Below are 14,755 nucleotides of genomic sequence, written 5' to 3' on the forward strand. Positions count from 1 at the left end.
AGGTTAGCGAGAGCAGTTCTGATGCATCCCCCCCGGGCAGCCTGCTTGGCATCTCTCCATGCTGTGGGGCAGGCAGGTGTTGCCAGGTGCAGCCGCACCCAGCCCTGGCCTTCTGCCTGCCAGGATCCCCTTTGACCAGCTGGTTCCACTGGCAGCCAATGGCAAGGCTGCCCCTGCGGATTTCTGCCTGCTTCTGAATGCCCAGAGGCCATTTTTGAATCTCCTGCAAGGACCGATGGGAATTGTAGTCCCGACGCATCCGGGGTGTGTATGTGTGTGGGGGGGCAGGCTAGCTGTTTTGGACTGTACCACCTTTCCTGGTGCCCCCCTCTGGATGGAACAACTCTCCCCTTAAAGAAATGCGTGCCCTCGTTCCTTCCTGGACGCTTCTTCCTCGCCCTCATCGTCAGTCACCCCTGGGAATTGGTATGGCCCAAGTCCTTCATCCCTCTCTCGCCCCCTCCGGGATGCGTGGTCTGATCCTGCCCATCCGAGTTGGTACGGCCCGACCCGAGAATTATTTTCGGAGCGGGGGAAAGGAGGCGCTGGCCCGGCCTCGCCCCACCCCGGGACGGGTCCTCCTCGACTGCCCATACCCGCTTCACAGTCTGGCAGCGTCCGCCTGCCTCCCCTTTGCCGCGCGACCTCCCCCTTCCGGAGCGATTTGGTTTCTCCCGCTTCCCCCCTCCCTCCAACGGGGAGCCCTTTCAGCCGCGTCCGACTCTGGGCGCGGCGGCAGAGAGCCGCATCACTGGGCCGGCGGAGGCAAGATCGCTCCGCGCGCTCCCGAGTCGAGTCCCGGCCGCCGCCGCCGCGCGCTCTGAGCAGCTCCAGCATCCGCGGCCGATCCGCGATCCTTCCGCTCCTGGGAGCAGCGGAAACGAGTCCCCCGCCCCCCCGGGCCCCCTCGTGCGGCGGCGGCGGCGCTGCGGCAGCAGCAGGTAGGTGGGGGGGGAGGCTGGGGAAGGCCGGGCGGTTCCCCCTTCTTTTCCTCCTCCTGCTGCACTCCCCCTCTTTCCCCCTCCCCTCCTGCCTGCAGACCCCCGCCCAGGCGCCCCCGACCCCCCATGCAAGCCCGGGAAGCCCCCCTAACCCGGGGCAGCCCTTCCCCCGCGCCGCCCCAGCCTCTGTCGGCGCCGGGAAGCGCCCGCCCCATTGCACAACCTCCGGCCGCTCCGCCGCCCTTTCGCCCCCGAGCAGCAGGGAGGGGCCGCCCTGGCTCCCCGGGATCCCCTTCCTACGCCCCCTAGCCTACCCCGACTTCTTCCCCCGCAGCAGTGCCCCCCCTCGCTCTCGCGACCCCTCCCCACTGAAATCAGCCAGTCCCTTCCCTTTTGGCGGGGGGGATGGTAAAGCGGTGCCTTGGCTTGCCCCCCCCGCGCCCGCAAGAAGGAAGCTCCTGCATCCCCCCTCCCAGAAAAAGTCCCTGGCACTTTTTGGGGGAGGGGTCTTCTTGTGCTGGGGGGGTGGGGAGCCCGGGCTGAGCTCTTGGGCGTGGGTGGGGAGAGCTGGGCTGGCAGCTGGGCGTCCCCTCCCCAAAAGAGCAGCCCAGGCATCCTCGGGAGCCTCTCTGGAGGCTTCCATTAGGACTTGAAATGAGACTCCCCCGGGGGAGCCTTCGCGTCTCAGGGCTCAGAAGGTGTGCGTGTGTGTGTGTGTGTGTGTGTGTGAGAGAGAGAGAGAGAGAGAGAGAGAGAGAGACAGACAGACAATTTTGCATCTTGCAAGCAGCCAAGTTCTGGGCTTGGTCAAGGTGCGTGCAAGGTGGGGAGGGGGCACCCTTGCACCTGGCAGGCTGCAGCATCTCGCAAAGGAAGAGACCCTCGGTGGCTGCCTCTTTGCAACGGCAGGTGGGTTGGGGGTGGGCTACCTGCTGTCCTGACCTTTGCAGAGTTAGGAACCCCACCCCCCACCCAAGAGCACTGTGCAGAAGAGCCCCCTCCCCACCCAGCCTTGCATCAGTTCACTTCCTCCTGAAAGTCAGCTAGGGTGGCAAACACAGCCAAGGGGAAGCTTCAGCCCCTCTAGCCGTGGGGAGGGGGCAAAACAGCTCCCCCAGAGACACACGGGAGGGTGTTTTGCCCAGCCTGAACCGTCAGAGCCCAGCAAGGCCCCCTTACAGGAAGTGGAGGTGGGCTTCACCCTGGCGCTGAGCTGATGCCCGCTGCCTGTTGAGCCCCAGAATGGGGGGGGGGATTGGAGCTGATGCGCCACTGCAGAAGGGGAGGGGTCTCCCAGACTCCCAGAGTCCCTGGAAAAGACCCCCTGAGCTCGGAGGGTGGAGCCCCACTGTTTGGAAAAGGGCCCACCACCCATGATTTGGGCGAGAGCTGAAAGAGGAAATGCCAGCTGGGAAATGCTGCCAATGGGCACCGGGAGCCCCTCCTCCTGGGCGGGGGTCCCCGATGGAGACTCCTGGGGCTTTGGTTTTCTGGTCCCGTTCTCTCCCCCCCCCCTCACAGCTCTCTGCAGAACTCATTGCACTTTTACTTCCGGTGTGCAGTTTTTTGCACCTACTTGTTCCTCCGAGGATGTTCCTATTTCTCAACCTCAGCTGTTTTCAGAGATGTGGACTTCAACTCCCAGAATTCCCCAGCCCTCTTAAAGGGGCCAAGGTTGAGAAAGGCTGGCCTAGATCCTCCGCTTACAAGTTCATTTAGTGACTGCTCAAAGTTATGACGGCACTGAAAAAAAGTGACTTAGGATCGTGTTTCACAGTTACTAATCCTTGCCCCATTCCCTGGGATCACGTGACCAAAATTCGGATGATGGGCAGCTGGTTCATACTTACGACGGTTGCAATGTCCCGGGGATGTGTGTGTTGTCATGTGAGCCTCTTTTGGCGACCTCTCTGACGAGCAAAGTCCACGGGGAAGCCAGATTCACTTAATAACCTTTGCAGAGATTCGCTTAACAACGGTGTCAAGAAAGGTGGTAGAATGGGGCAAAACTCACTTAACAACTGTTTTGCTTAGCTTAGTTGTGGTCGTAAGTCAGAGGCACAACTGTGGTGTTCCACTGTTGAACCAGAAAGTTGGGTGAATACTGCAACTTTTAGTCTGGATTGAGGGGAGACCCTCTGGATGTAGCTGGGGTCCCTGCTTTGGTGCCTCTCCTCTGGTGGGGTTTGGCTGGGAATTTGGGGTGTTGTGGTCCAGCGCGTGGATGAGACAGTGCAAATGAAGTATTTTACGCTTTATAAAGTGCCGCTTTGTAAAATCTTAGTAAGGCCACACCTGGAAGACTGCGTCCAGTTTTGGTCCCCACGTAACAAAAAAACCAAAACGTTGAGACTTTGGGAAAAGTGCAGAGACGAGCAACGGAGATGATCAAAGGCCTGGAGACTAAAACATAGGAAGAGCGCCTGCAGGAATTGCATTTGGCCAGTCTAGAGAGGAGAAGGACTAGGGGGGACATGATATCAGTCTTCCAGTATTTGAGGGGCTGCTGCCCCAAAGAAGAAGGGGTCAAATTATTCTGCAAAGCACCAAGAAAGAAAAGATGGAAACTAATCAGGAAGAGAAGCAACCTGGAATTAAGGAGAAATCTCCTGACAGTGAGGATTTGGATGAGGGAATAAATGGGGAACTCATCAAATTTGCAGATGGGAATAGCCAACACTCCAGAAGATAGGCTTAAGATACAGAAGGATCTTGACAAACTTGAACATTGGGCACTATCTAATAAAATGAAATTCAATGGTGAAAAGAGTAAGGTTCTACATTTAGGCAAGGAAAACGGAATGCACAGGGACAGGATAGGTGGTACCTTGCTCAACAGTAGTAACTGTGAGAGGGATCTTGGAGTCCTAGTGGACAACCGTTTAAATAGGAGCCAGCCGTGTGCAGCAGCTGCCAAAAAAGCCAACACAGTCCTAGGCTGCATCAACAGAGGGAGAGAATGAAGATCACGTGAAGTGTTAATACCACTTTATAAGGCCTTGGTAAGGCCACACTTGGAATACGGCATTCAGTTCTGGTCGCCACAATGTAGAAAAGATGTGGAGACTCTAGAAAGAGTGCAGAGAAGAGCAACAAAGAGGATTAGGGGACCGGAGACTAAAACATATGAAGAACGGTTGCAGGAACTGGGTATGTCTAGTTTAATGAAAAGAAGGACTAGGGGAGACATGATAGCAGTCTTCCAATATCTCAGGGGTTGCCACAAAGAAGAGGGAGTCAAGCTATTCTCCAAAGCATCTGAGGGTAGAAGCAATGGGTGGAAACTAATCAAGGAGAGAAGCAACTTAGAACTCAGGAGAAACTTCCTGACAGTTAGAACAATTAATCAGTAGAACAGAAGTTGCCTCCAGAAGTTGTGAATGCCCAAACACTGGAAGTCTTTAAGAAGATGTTGGATCGCCATTTGTCTGAAGTGGTGTAGGGTTTCCTGCCTAAGCAGGGGGTTGGACTAGAAGACCTCCAAGGTCCCTTCCAACTCTGCTATTGTATTGTATTGTATTGTTTTGAGGACAATTAACCAATGGAACAGCCTGCCACCAGAAGTTGTGGGTGCTGGAGGTTTTCAGTGGACGGCTGCTTGTCTGAAATGGTGCAGGGTCTCCTGCTTCAGCAGGGGGTTGGACTAGAAGACCTCTGGGGTCCCTTCCAGCTCTATTCCATTCTAAATAAATGCAGGCTTTCCCTGTGAGTCTGAGCACAGATTTGCAGCCGGGAGGGGGGGGAGTGCTGAGGCCTCCTTCCCGCTGGGCTCCCGTCTGCTGAGTCTCTTGCCAGCCGTGAGGGTGGGCCCCCTCGCTGCACCCCAGGAAGGCTCCCAAATCCCCCACGGCGGAGGATCAGACGGAGGATCAGACGGGCCTGCGGAGGAGCAGGGAGCGCCTGTGATCTGGGCTGAGTCGGAGGATCTGGGGAGGGGGTGAGCACTGTGATCCTGCTGCCTCCTTTGCTGCAGCCCCCTCCCTGGGCACCTCAAATGCCCTCCCATTTCTAATGGGGGGGGTTGGTGCCTGGCATCGTGCAAAAGTGCCAGGATCCCTGGATGTGGCAAAGAATTCCGGTTTTGGAAGACGGCACCTGGCACCATCCCTGCCATGCTCCAGCTGTGCCTCTCCCCCCCTGGGGGCCCTCCCCTCTTCCCCCTTGTTTTGGGGTCTCCCCTGTAAATTGGGAGCCGGGAGGTCCCAGCCTGCCCTCTTCCCCCTCCAGGCGTTTTCTGGCCACTCTGGACCTTTCTCGTCTGGAGCGAAGGCTGAGCAGCGGGGGGGGGGGTTCTTTCCTTCCCCCCCCCCCCGGAAGGAGCAGTCCCCCCCCCCCTGCTGGAGGAAGCCGCCCTTGGCCTCCTTCCCTTCCCACTTCCTCCCTCCCAACAGGCCGGATCCATCGCTCGCTCGGCTTTCTCATCCTGTTGCCCAGGCAACCGCCTCCCTTAGCATAGAGCAGTCTCTGTATGTGTGTATGTGTGAGAGAGAATGGCCGGTCGCCTTAGCAACCCTGTCTTTTGGGCTTCTCTGGGGTGGCCAGAGGGGGGGGGGTCTGTAGGGGGCGACCCCACCTTTATTTGCAAAAGGCTCTGCCAGGAAGTGAAAATCCAGCTGCTCTGAGTTTCTCCCCCAGCCTTTTTTCCATTCAGAAGCGGTCGTGGGAGCTGCAGAGGGGGGGGGGTCCTATCGGGGGGGGGGCTCGGGTAGCAATAGCCATAGCAGTTAGACTTAAGTCAGTGCTTTGCAGCCCTCCCCCCAAAATCTGGGTCCTCCTTTTACCCAACCTCGGAAGGACGGAAGGCTGAGTCAACCTTGAGCCATTGAGGCTGTGGGCAGAATTAGCCTGCAATACTGTATTCTATCCACTGTGCCACTACACCTTCCTTCCTTCCTTCCTTCCTTCCTTCCTTCCTTCCTTCCTTCCTTCCTTCCTTCCTTCCTTTTCTTCCTTTTCTTCATCTTCCATTCCCAAGGAATAGCCCTTAGGCTCATATACCGTTTTGCAGGGCTATTACTGCCCTCTCTAAGCAGTTTACAGAGTCAGCCTCTCCCCCCCCCCTCCAACAAACTGGGGTCTTCATTTTACCGACCTCGGAAGGACGGAAGGCTGAGTCAACCTTTGAGAGAAGAGCATTGAGGGGCCCGGTTAAAGTGGGACCCCCTCCTTGTGTGTGTGTGTCCCTCCTTTGCATCTGTGGGGATTTGGGGCTGCAAATCTTCCTTTCTCCTCTTAGCAGCACCTCCTGGATCGGCCTGCCTCCCCCCCCATGGCTTTGGAATTGGGGGGGCTTGTGTTGCAAGGGGGGTGCATGTCAACCATCCCTCAAATCCCCCTTTTTGGGGTCCCTGGGGTGGGCTCAGGAGTGGGACGGTGAGCTCCCTGCAGAGGCAAGAGGGCCGCTCCCTTCAAAGGCTGCCCCTTGTGGGTCTGGTTCAGGAGGGTCAGTGGCTCCCTTGGCCCCTGGTGGGGAGCCGGGGGTCCGGCTGGACCAGGGACAAACGGAGGGGAGGCGTAAGGGGAGAATCGTGGCCGCGTCCTCTCTTTGTCCTCTTTCCGACTGGAAAGTGGAAAAACATTTTTAATCCAGCAAGCGATTTTTGCCGGATTAAAGGGAGTATTATAGCTGCATTTTTAAATCACAGGTTGTCCTTGACGTATGACCACAACTGAGCTTCAGATTTCAGTCACTAAGCAAAACAGTTGTTCTGAGTTCTGCTCCATTTTCTGGCCTTTCTTAAAAGCCACTGCAGCTGTTTAGTAATATGGTCGTTAAGTGAATCATTGACTTTACAGGTGGTCCTCGACTTACGACCACAATTGAGCCCAACACTTCTGTTGTTAAGCGAGACACTTGTGAAGCGGGTTTTGTCCCCATTTTACGACCTTTTCATGCCACGGTCCTTAAGTGAATCACTGCCGTTGTTAAGCGAGTAACTGGTGGTCAAGTGAGGTCGCAAAAGGGGATGGGCGTGACCTTGGGACACAGTGACCATCATAAGGATGCTGCAAAGATTGTAACTCTGAAAAACGTCATAAGTCATTTTTTTCCAGTGCCGTCGTAACTTTGAGTGGTCACTAAACTGTTGTTAAGTCAAGGAATTCTGATTGTGAAAGCTGCCATTCAACTGGAACGCCACTTGGAGAAAATGCAAGATCATCATTTAACGACCCCATAATCCCTCGCATCAGGGTAACTGAATGGAGCTGAGTGCTTAGTGGCCGGATGCCCTTCCCTGTTGCCAATGCGGAGTTTTGTTCAGCATATAGATTATCATTGAGCCCAGAGAGAGAGAGAAATATCTGCCTCTACCTAGGATCGAACACACAGCCGCCTGACTGAGAGGCAAGAGCTCCACCTCTAGGCCACCGCACCACCCTGGTGAAGAAGTGAGGTATTCTTCCTTAAAGTCGCAGTAGTCATTTCCGATTGCCTCCAAGCTCAGGATTCTCTCTCTCCCCCCCCAGGCAGGACCGTGGCTAAGTGAAAGGGGCTGCTGGCCAAGCCCCTGGCCCCCCCCCAGCCACCATGAGTGAACTAGAGCAGCTGAGGCAGGAAGCGGAGCAGCTGCGGAACCAGATCCGGGTGAGTTACTCGGAGGAGTGGGGCTGCCACAAGGTTCTAGTCCTCAGTGAGGTGGCAAATGCATGTTGAGAAACCAGGCGGTGGGCCTTCATGGCACCATCTTTGGTTTGGCGGGAGGGGGGCTGCTGGAGGATACAATGCTCTCCGGGGAGGGGAATGAAGGGGGCAGTTGGGTTTTGGGTGAGGGGAGTGGGCATTTTGCAAAACTGCCAACTGGCATCTGAGCCGGTCGTTAAGTGAGCCGCTCCTTCCTCCTCTCTTCCGCAGGACGCCAGGAAAGCATGTGGCGATTCCACACTGACCCAGGTAAGGCCATTGGACTCGGGGAGGGGAGGTGGAGGTGGCTTCTGGGACCTCACTCGGCCCCTCCTCCCACCCCTGACCCCTCTCTTCCCCCCCCACCCCAAGATCACCGCTGGCCTCGATCCGGTGGGCCGGATCCAGATGCGAACGAGGCGGACGCTGCGGGGTCACCTGGCCAAGATCTACGCCATGCACTGGGGGACAGACTCCAGGTGAGAGCCCCTCCCCCCTCCCCCCCCCAATGAAGAGGGGGTGGGGGAGTTGGAAGCGTCCTCGAGGGTGGGGGATCCCCATCCCTTCCCCCCCCCAAACGATCAAGGCCCTGAGCCCCATTTCCCTCTCTCGCCCCAGACTTTTGGTTAGTGCCTCTCAAGACGGGAAGCTGATCATCTGGGACAGCTACACCACCAACAAGGTGAGCGGGAAGGCGGCAGGTGGGCACCCGAGGAAGGCCCCCACGGCCCCTCCCCTCCCCCCCGCTCAGTGCCCCTCTCCTTCCAGGTCCACGCCATTCCTCTGCGGTCGTCCTGGGTGATGACCTGCGCCTACGCGCCCTCCGGGAACTACGTGGCCTGCGGGGGGCTGGACAACATTTGCTCCATCTACAGCCTCAAAACCCGCGAAGGAAACGTCCGCGTCAGCCGGGAGCTGCCAGGACACACGGGTGAGGACTCGCGTTTCTCCCCCGGGGAGGGGTCAGGACTCCTCCGCGCCCCCCCCCCACCCGCCCTCCTGACGAAACCTCCTCTCCTCTCTACCAGGGTACCTTTCCTGCTGCCGGTTCCTGACCGATAACCAGATCATCACCAGTTCGGGAGACACAACCTGGTGAGTGGGTGGGCTTTGAGCCAAATAGATGCCAAGCCCCCCTCCCACTCCCAAAAGAAGGGGAGGGGGTTTGTGATCTATCCCTCACTCCCTTGCTGAGAGAGATGCTTTGAGCTGAGACCCAGCTAGAAGTGGGCACGATCGCACTGAGACATCTATATGCTGCTTTGCAGGGCTTTTACTGCCCTCTCTAAGCGGTTGACAGAGCCTCTTGCCCCCCAACCATCTGGGTCCTCATTTTACTGCCACGGAAGGCTGAGTCAACCTTGAGCCCGGTGAGGTTCAAACTGCTGGCCATGGGCAGAATTAGCCTACAATACTGTATTCTAACCACTGGGCCCCTACAGCTTCCTTCCCTTCATCTTCCCTTCCCAAGGAATCGCCCTTAGACTTATATACCGCTTGACTGGGCTTTTACAGCCCTCTCTAAGCGGTTTACAGAGTTAGCCTCTTGCCCCCCCCCGCCCCCAGCCATCTGGGTCCTCCTCTTGCCCACCTCAGAAGGAGGGAAGGCTGAGGCCACCTTGAACCGGTCAGGATCGAACTCCTGGCAGTTGGCAGAGTCAGCCTGCAATCCTGCATTCTAACCACTGGGTACCATGGCTCATAACGCTGGTAGTCCTTGACTTGCAACTTTCATTTCATGGCTGCTCAAAGTTACGACCACACTGAAAAAAGTGACTTATGACCATTTCCCACATCCCCATAGTCACGTGATCAAAAGTTGGATGCTTGCCAACTGGCTGACATTTATGATGGCCGCGGATGTCCTGGAGTCGCACAATTGTTTTTATTTTTTACTACAGGTTCTCCCGAAATGCAGGGTATTTTTTTCTTTCTTTCTGTTTTTGCACCCAGCAGCCTTCCCTGGAGCCTGCTAGGCCAAAAACGGAGGTTGGGGGTGCTGAGAAAGAGAGAGGGAGGGAGGGAAGAAGGAGAGGAAGGAAGGACTACAAACCCGGCACTAGACGCAGCTTCAGAGGATAACCCACGGCTGGAATGCACCTGGAGGTCATCTAGTCCAACCCTGCTCCAGCAGGACATTGTTAAAGTGTCTTTTGATCCCCCAGTTACATAACTACATAGCCACCCCCATAAAGTCACATGACACCCTCCACCAAGCCCCGCCCACAGAACCGGTAGTAAAAAAAAGGTTTAGATTTCACCATTGGTTGGGAGGCCGCTGTTCTAAAGCCGTCCGTCTGCCCCATGTCCATTTTGGCGTGGGGTATCAAACACCAGGGAGAGGTCGGGTCTGGAGCCCTGAAACTCGGTGGGGTGCCTGCCTGACCGCCTCCCCTTCCTCCTTGCCAGCGCCTTGTGGGACATCGAGACGGGCCAGCAAACCACCACCTTCACAGGCCACAGCGGGGACGTCATGTCCCTCTCGCTCTCCCCCGACATGCGCTGCTTTGTCTCGGGCGCATGCGATGCTTCCGTCAAGCTGTGGGACATCCGAGACAGCATGTGCCGCCAGACCTTCACGGGACACGAATCCGACATCAACGCTGTCTGTGTGAGTGCGGAGCCTGCCTTGGGGGGGGGAGACGTCAATCCTCCTGCTGACATTCGTGGGGGTGGTGGCTTTTCCGTGGCGGCGCTCCCTCCTGACCTCAGAGGTCCAACTTAGGAAAGGTAACCCCCTCCAACAACTGGCTTGCAAAGCCCCCACGAGGGGCCGAGGATTTATAAGCTCCACGCACGCGACATTGGTACCCTGAAAGTCCACGCATAGGCGGAAGCCTCCATCTATCTTCTCCCTGAATAATATAGGGGTGGCAATGGGGGGTGGGGGGTTTGTAGGAGGCCGGACTCGAAAAACCCTGTTTGAGGTGCTCTCCAGCCCCTGAGAGACACCTAGGCCAGAATTTCTCTTCTTACACACACACACAACAAACACCCAGGCCAAAAAAGACTTCAAAGTAGCTGCTTTATTGAATCTCCCAGACTGCAGTTTGGGACTTCCTGGCATTCAAAGCGTGTGTGTGTGTGTGTGTGTGTGTGTGTGTGTGTGTGTGTGTGTGTCAGACTCCGTCCTCACGTGTTAACGTAACGAGTCCCTTGCTCTAATTCCCCGTTTGGCCTCGACTGGGACGGTTGCTCCGCAGTGGCCATTTTGAGGCGGGGGAACTTCAACGCCCAGAATCCCCTCGGTGCCTCTGCTTAGCTGCCCCCCCCTCTTCCTCTCTCACCCAGTTCTTCCCCAATGGGAATGCCTTCACCACGGGTTCCGACGATGCCACCTGTCGCCTCTTCGACCTGCGTGCCGACCAGGAGCTGATGCTGTACTCGCACGACAACATCATTTGTGGCATCACCTCGGTCGCCTTCTCCCGCAGCGGACGCCTCCTGCTGGCCGGCTACGATGACTTCAACTGCAACATCTGGGACTCCATGAAGGGCGACCGGGCGGGTGAGTGGCCAGCGGGAGCTCCTCTTCCCTCCCATCTCCTGTGCCCCCTGACTTCGCTGCTCTGTTAAAAGCTCAGAGCAGCCCTTTTAAAGTCGGCGGAGTTAAGGGAACAAAGTTCTCCTCCCAGCCTCAAGGATCTGCTGGAGCCCAATTGGGATCCCTCCAAACTCTAGGGATTCCTGGTTTTCAGAAACCAGATCGGACCACAGTCTGCTTAGCTTAGAGTTCTGTGGCCTCGGCTGTTTGAGTAGCTTATTGTTCCTCCCCAGGGAGGTTTTTTTTTGCAAGAGGCAACTGGACTTTCTTGCTTTTCTTTGAAGGTACTTTTCACCCAAGAAGCTTCTTCAAATTTGATCCTTCCATTCCCCACCATCCCAGTCAGAGCCGAAGAAGCTTCTTGGGTGAGAAGCGAAACATTTTCAAAGAAAAACGAAGAACTCCAGTTGTCGCTTGGGGGGGGGGGGAAACACCTTTGAGAGAACCATGACTTGGATGACAGAGAAGTTCCGTAGATGTTTTTATGCTTATTGGAGGGGTCCTTGGTGCCCTCTGAGCTTGGGGGTTTCCTTGCAGACATTTCGAGACCCAACTAGGTAGCTTCTTCAGTGCTAGAAGGGAGTGGGGGTTGTGAGGAAGAGGAAGAGGAGGAAAAGGGCTGTGGGGTCTTGGCTGCTCTCTGAGCTTGGTTGCTTCCTTGCAGGAGGTTCATGACCCCAACTAGGAAACATCCCCAGTGCCGGTTCCTCTTGTTGCCTGTAGACGGGATCTTGCTAGACTAAAGCAACTCCCTGCATAGCTATATAGACTCCTGTGAGCTGCCAGGGAGGGGCCGCCTTGGCCTCCTTCCTGCCTCCCAGACGCTCCGATCTCCGCTGCCTCTTTGCCCTCGGGAAAGTAGCCCCTCCCTCCTGGGAATCCAGGCTGCCATCCACCACAGGCCAACCTGATAGTCCCCCAAAAGAGGAGTAAACTCTGTCCTGCGTCCCACTCCCCTGTACCCTAAACCGTAGCTATGGCCGATATTTGCCGCCTCCGCCTCTTTGCTATAACCACATTGGTTGATCTGCCCATTGGTCAACACCCGGAGCCCCATGCCCCAGGCCAGCATCCAGGAAGAGAAACCCAATTTTTGTGCTGGGGAGGGGTCAGGCTGGGCCCATGGGAGGAGCAGGAGAGGAGACCCTTCTCTCAGGGTTTGGTTGCAAGCGGTCAGGGGCTGGCCAAGGGGAATGCCATGGGGAGGGGCTCCTCTCCCTCTGGACTGACTGGCAGGAAAAGGCTTCCCAGGTGCCCCCGTGGCCTCTGCTGCCTCGAGCTTCCTTGCTAGGAATTCTCTCTCCTTACAGGGGTCCTCGCTGGCCACGACAACCGGGTCAGCTGCCTCGGAGTGACAGACGACGGTATGGCCGTAGCTACTGGCTCCTGGGACAGCTTCTTGAAAGTCTGGAACTGAACCCTGCCTTGGGGTGGGTGGGGGTGGGGCGGGGGGCTGGTGGGAGCCCTTGGTGCCCCCCCCTCCAGTCTCTGCCCCCTCTGCTGTGGCCTTGAGCCTCTGCCCCTCAGCCGGCTGCCCTCCCAGTCCGTCCCCCCCTCCCGTTTCTTTCTCTGCCCCACTTCAACCTCGTTCTAAGCCTGATTTCCACCTGCAACGTTGAGGGGGGAGGATGCCAGTGATGCTGCCAAGGGGGAGCAGGGGGTGCCAGCCCCACAAATAAAAAGGTTTTGAGGGGTTACAATGTAGCACTGTGTGATTTCGTTGAGGGGAGCTGCAGGATTGTGGTGGTGGGGAAGCTTTGGTGTGCATAGCCTAGGGCAGGGGTGTCCAAAGGGGGCCACTTTTAAGACTTGTGGGCTTCAACTATTCCCTGGGACGAATGCCTTCCTTCCGATGGGGATCGCCCCTTGTGGCCCAATGACTCTCTTGGTATCCCTCCCTCCCTCCCCGATCTCCTCATTCTCGGAGGCAGGTGGGGGAGAAAAACCCATCCCCCCCCCCCTGGCCACCGAGGCAGATGTGGGTCCCAGGCTGTGCTGGGTTCTTTGGAGGGCTGTTGCTGCACAGGTTTCCTTGGGGGTAGGGGAGGTCATCAGTGCCCCCCCCTCGAGGGGGATCTGCTCGAGCTGCGAAATAGGAGCGTCCCAATTCGGCAGTTCAGCCTTGAGCTGGAGACTTTTGGGGAGCCCTGACTTACTGGAGCCAGGAAAGGGATTGGGCCCCAACTCCTGGGATGCGGGGGGGGGGGGGCAGTTCAAAGAAACCTCCCCCCCCCTTTTCTTCATTCTTTGCTGGCTGTCCCCGTTTGCGCCTGGATCGATTTTCCCTCCCACCAAAATGGCCAGGAGGGAGAGGTATAGGGCTAAGGGTTAGCCCCCGTCTTGGTTGGGGGGGGGGGGGATTTTGACAGGCTGCAGCTGCTGACCCCGTTCCCCAACCTTTTGCCACCAGGGGCTCTGCTCCACCGGCCCCTGAGCTGCCCTTGGGGTGGCCCAGCCCAATGAGATGGCAGGGGGTCCTCAACTGACCACCAGAATTCACCTTCAGACAGACATTTGTTCACAGAATTTTGCCCCATTTTACAACTTTTCTTGCCCCATTTAAAGTGAATCGCTGCCATTTTTAAACTACCGTGTTTCCCCCAAAACAGGACCCGAGGCTCATAAATGGGGGGGGGGAACCAAGACCCATTAGGTCTTATTTTGGGGGGGGGAAGTCTTTATTTTACGGCCATCCGCCCTCCCCCTCCCTCCGCTTACCCATGGCCGCAATGGCTTGCCGAGCTTCCTGGCACAGAGAGACTTTTCGTGCCTAGTCTCCCGCAGCTTTCCCCTGGCAGGCGCCCCTCGCCCACTGCTGCCTCTTCCCCGTGCTGCCATATGAGCTGCCTGGCAGCTTCCCATGAGCCAGGCAGGTGTGCAACATGTCCGGACCACCCGTCTTCCCACCCTTGCCCCCCTCTGCCCTCAGATTTCTCACCGCCACGCCAGACACCAGCAGCCCCCAAGCCCTCTTGTGCTGCCCACTCCTGCCCTCCAGGCCTATTTGCGGAGGAGGGCTTGTCTTAGGCCTACTCCAAAGACCTTTTCAGCACCCAGTCTCCAAGCTGGAATGTGTGTGCATGCCCCCCCTGCCCCCAAACCAGCCTGTGCCTGCTAGTCAACTGCTCTTTGGGCTTCTGGTGCACACGCCCCCATTTTTTGGCTGTTTGGGGGATGTTTTCGGGCACTCCGGTGCCTGTGAAGAGCAGCTGGTGGCACCCGTGCCCACCAAGCGGGCTCTGCATGCCACTTCTGGCACCCCTGGCATAGGTCCCCCATCCTGGATGCCTTCGGGTGCCTTCTAGGCTGGGGCTTATTTTCCAGGGAGAGACTCTTGCTTTCCCCGGGGACTTCTGCTACTCAGGACACGGCAACCGTCACGGACGACGAGAGTCAGCTGCCAAGTACCCGAATGCGAGTCACGTGACCGAGGGGATGCTACAATGGCCACGAGTGTGAAAATCGGTCACAGGCCACTTTTTTGGCTCCCTTGTAACTTCAGTCAGTAAGCGAGGATTACCTTTATCTCCTGTGTGTGTCTCTGTCTGTCAGTCAGGAGTGGGTTGCTCCTGGTTCGGCCCCACCCGTACACGCGGAGGCTTCTCTGTATGCACAGAAGTGTTGTGAAGACTTCTGGGAGCGGCCCAA

At 57.1% G+C, this 14,755-nt stretch overlaps 1 protein-coding gene across 1 annotated transcript; it reads left to right on the forward strand.

Annotated features, from left to right (window-relative positions):
- The first annotated feature begins 753 nt into the window (after positions 1 to 753).
- Positions 754 to 12,807, forward strand: LOC309400861 (guanine nucleotide-binding protein G(I)/G(S)/G(T) subunit beta-2). Its single transcript, XM_081969576.1, has 10 exons — positions 754 to 941; positions 7,410 to 7,527; positions 7,795 to 7,833; positions 7,936 to 8,042; positions 8,182 to 8,245; positions 8,332 to 8,494; positions 8,592 to 8,658; positions 9,973 to 10,174; positions 10,855 to 11,071; positions 12,418 to 12,807. The coding sequence occupies exons 2-10, from the start codon at positions 7,471 to 7,473 to the stop codon at positions 12,522 to 12,524; spliced, it is 1,023 nt and encodes a 340-aa protein (XP_081825702.1). The 5' UTR covers positions 754 to 941; positions 7,410 to 7,470; the 3' UTR covers positions 12,525 to 12,807.
- The last annotated feature ends 1,948 nt before the right edge of the window (positions 12,808 to 14,755 follow it).

This window comes from Natrix helvetica (genome assembly GCF_964273705.1).
Source record: "Natrix helvetica genome assembly, chromosome: W".
Classification (NCBI taxonomy): Eukaryota; Metazoa; Chordata; class Lepidosauria; order Squamata; family Natricidae; genus Natrix; species Natrix helvetica.

Coding starts and splice junctions, on each gene's coding strand:
- LOC309400861 (XM_081969576.1), top strand. CDS start 7,471: ATGAGTGAACTAGAGCAGCTGAGGCAGGAAGCGGAGCAGCTGCGGAAC. Junction 8,043..8,181: donor CACTGGGGGACAGACTCCAG/GTGAGAGCCCCT, acceptor CTCTCGCCCCAG/ACTTTTGGTTAGTGCCTCTC. Junction 11,072..12,417: donor CATGAAGGGCGACCGGGCGG/GTGAGTGGCCAG, acceptor CTCTCCTTACAG/GGGTCCTCGCTGGCCACGAC.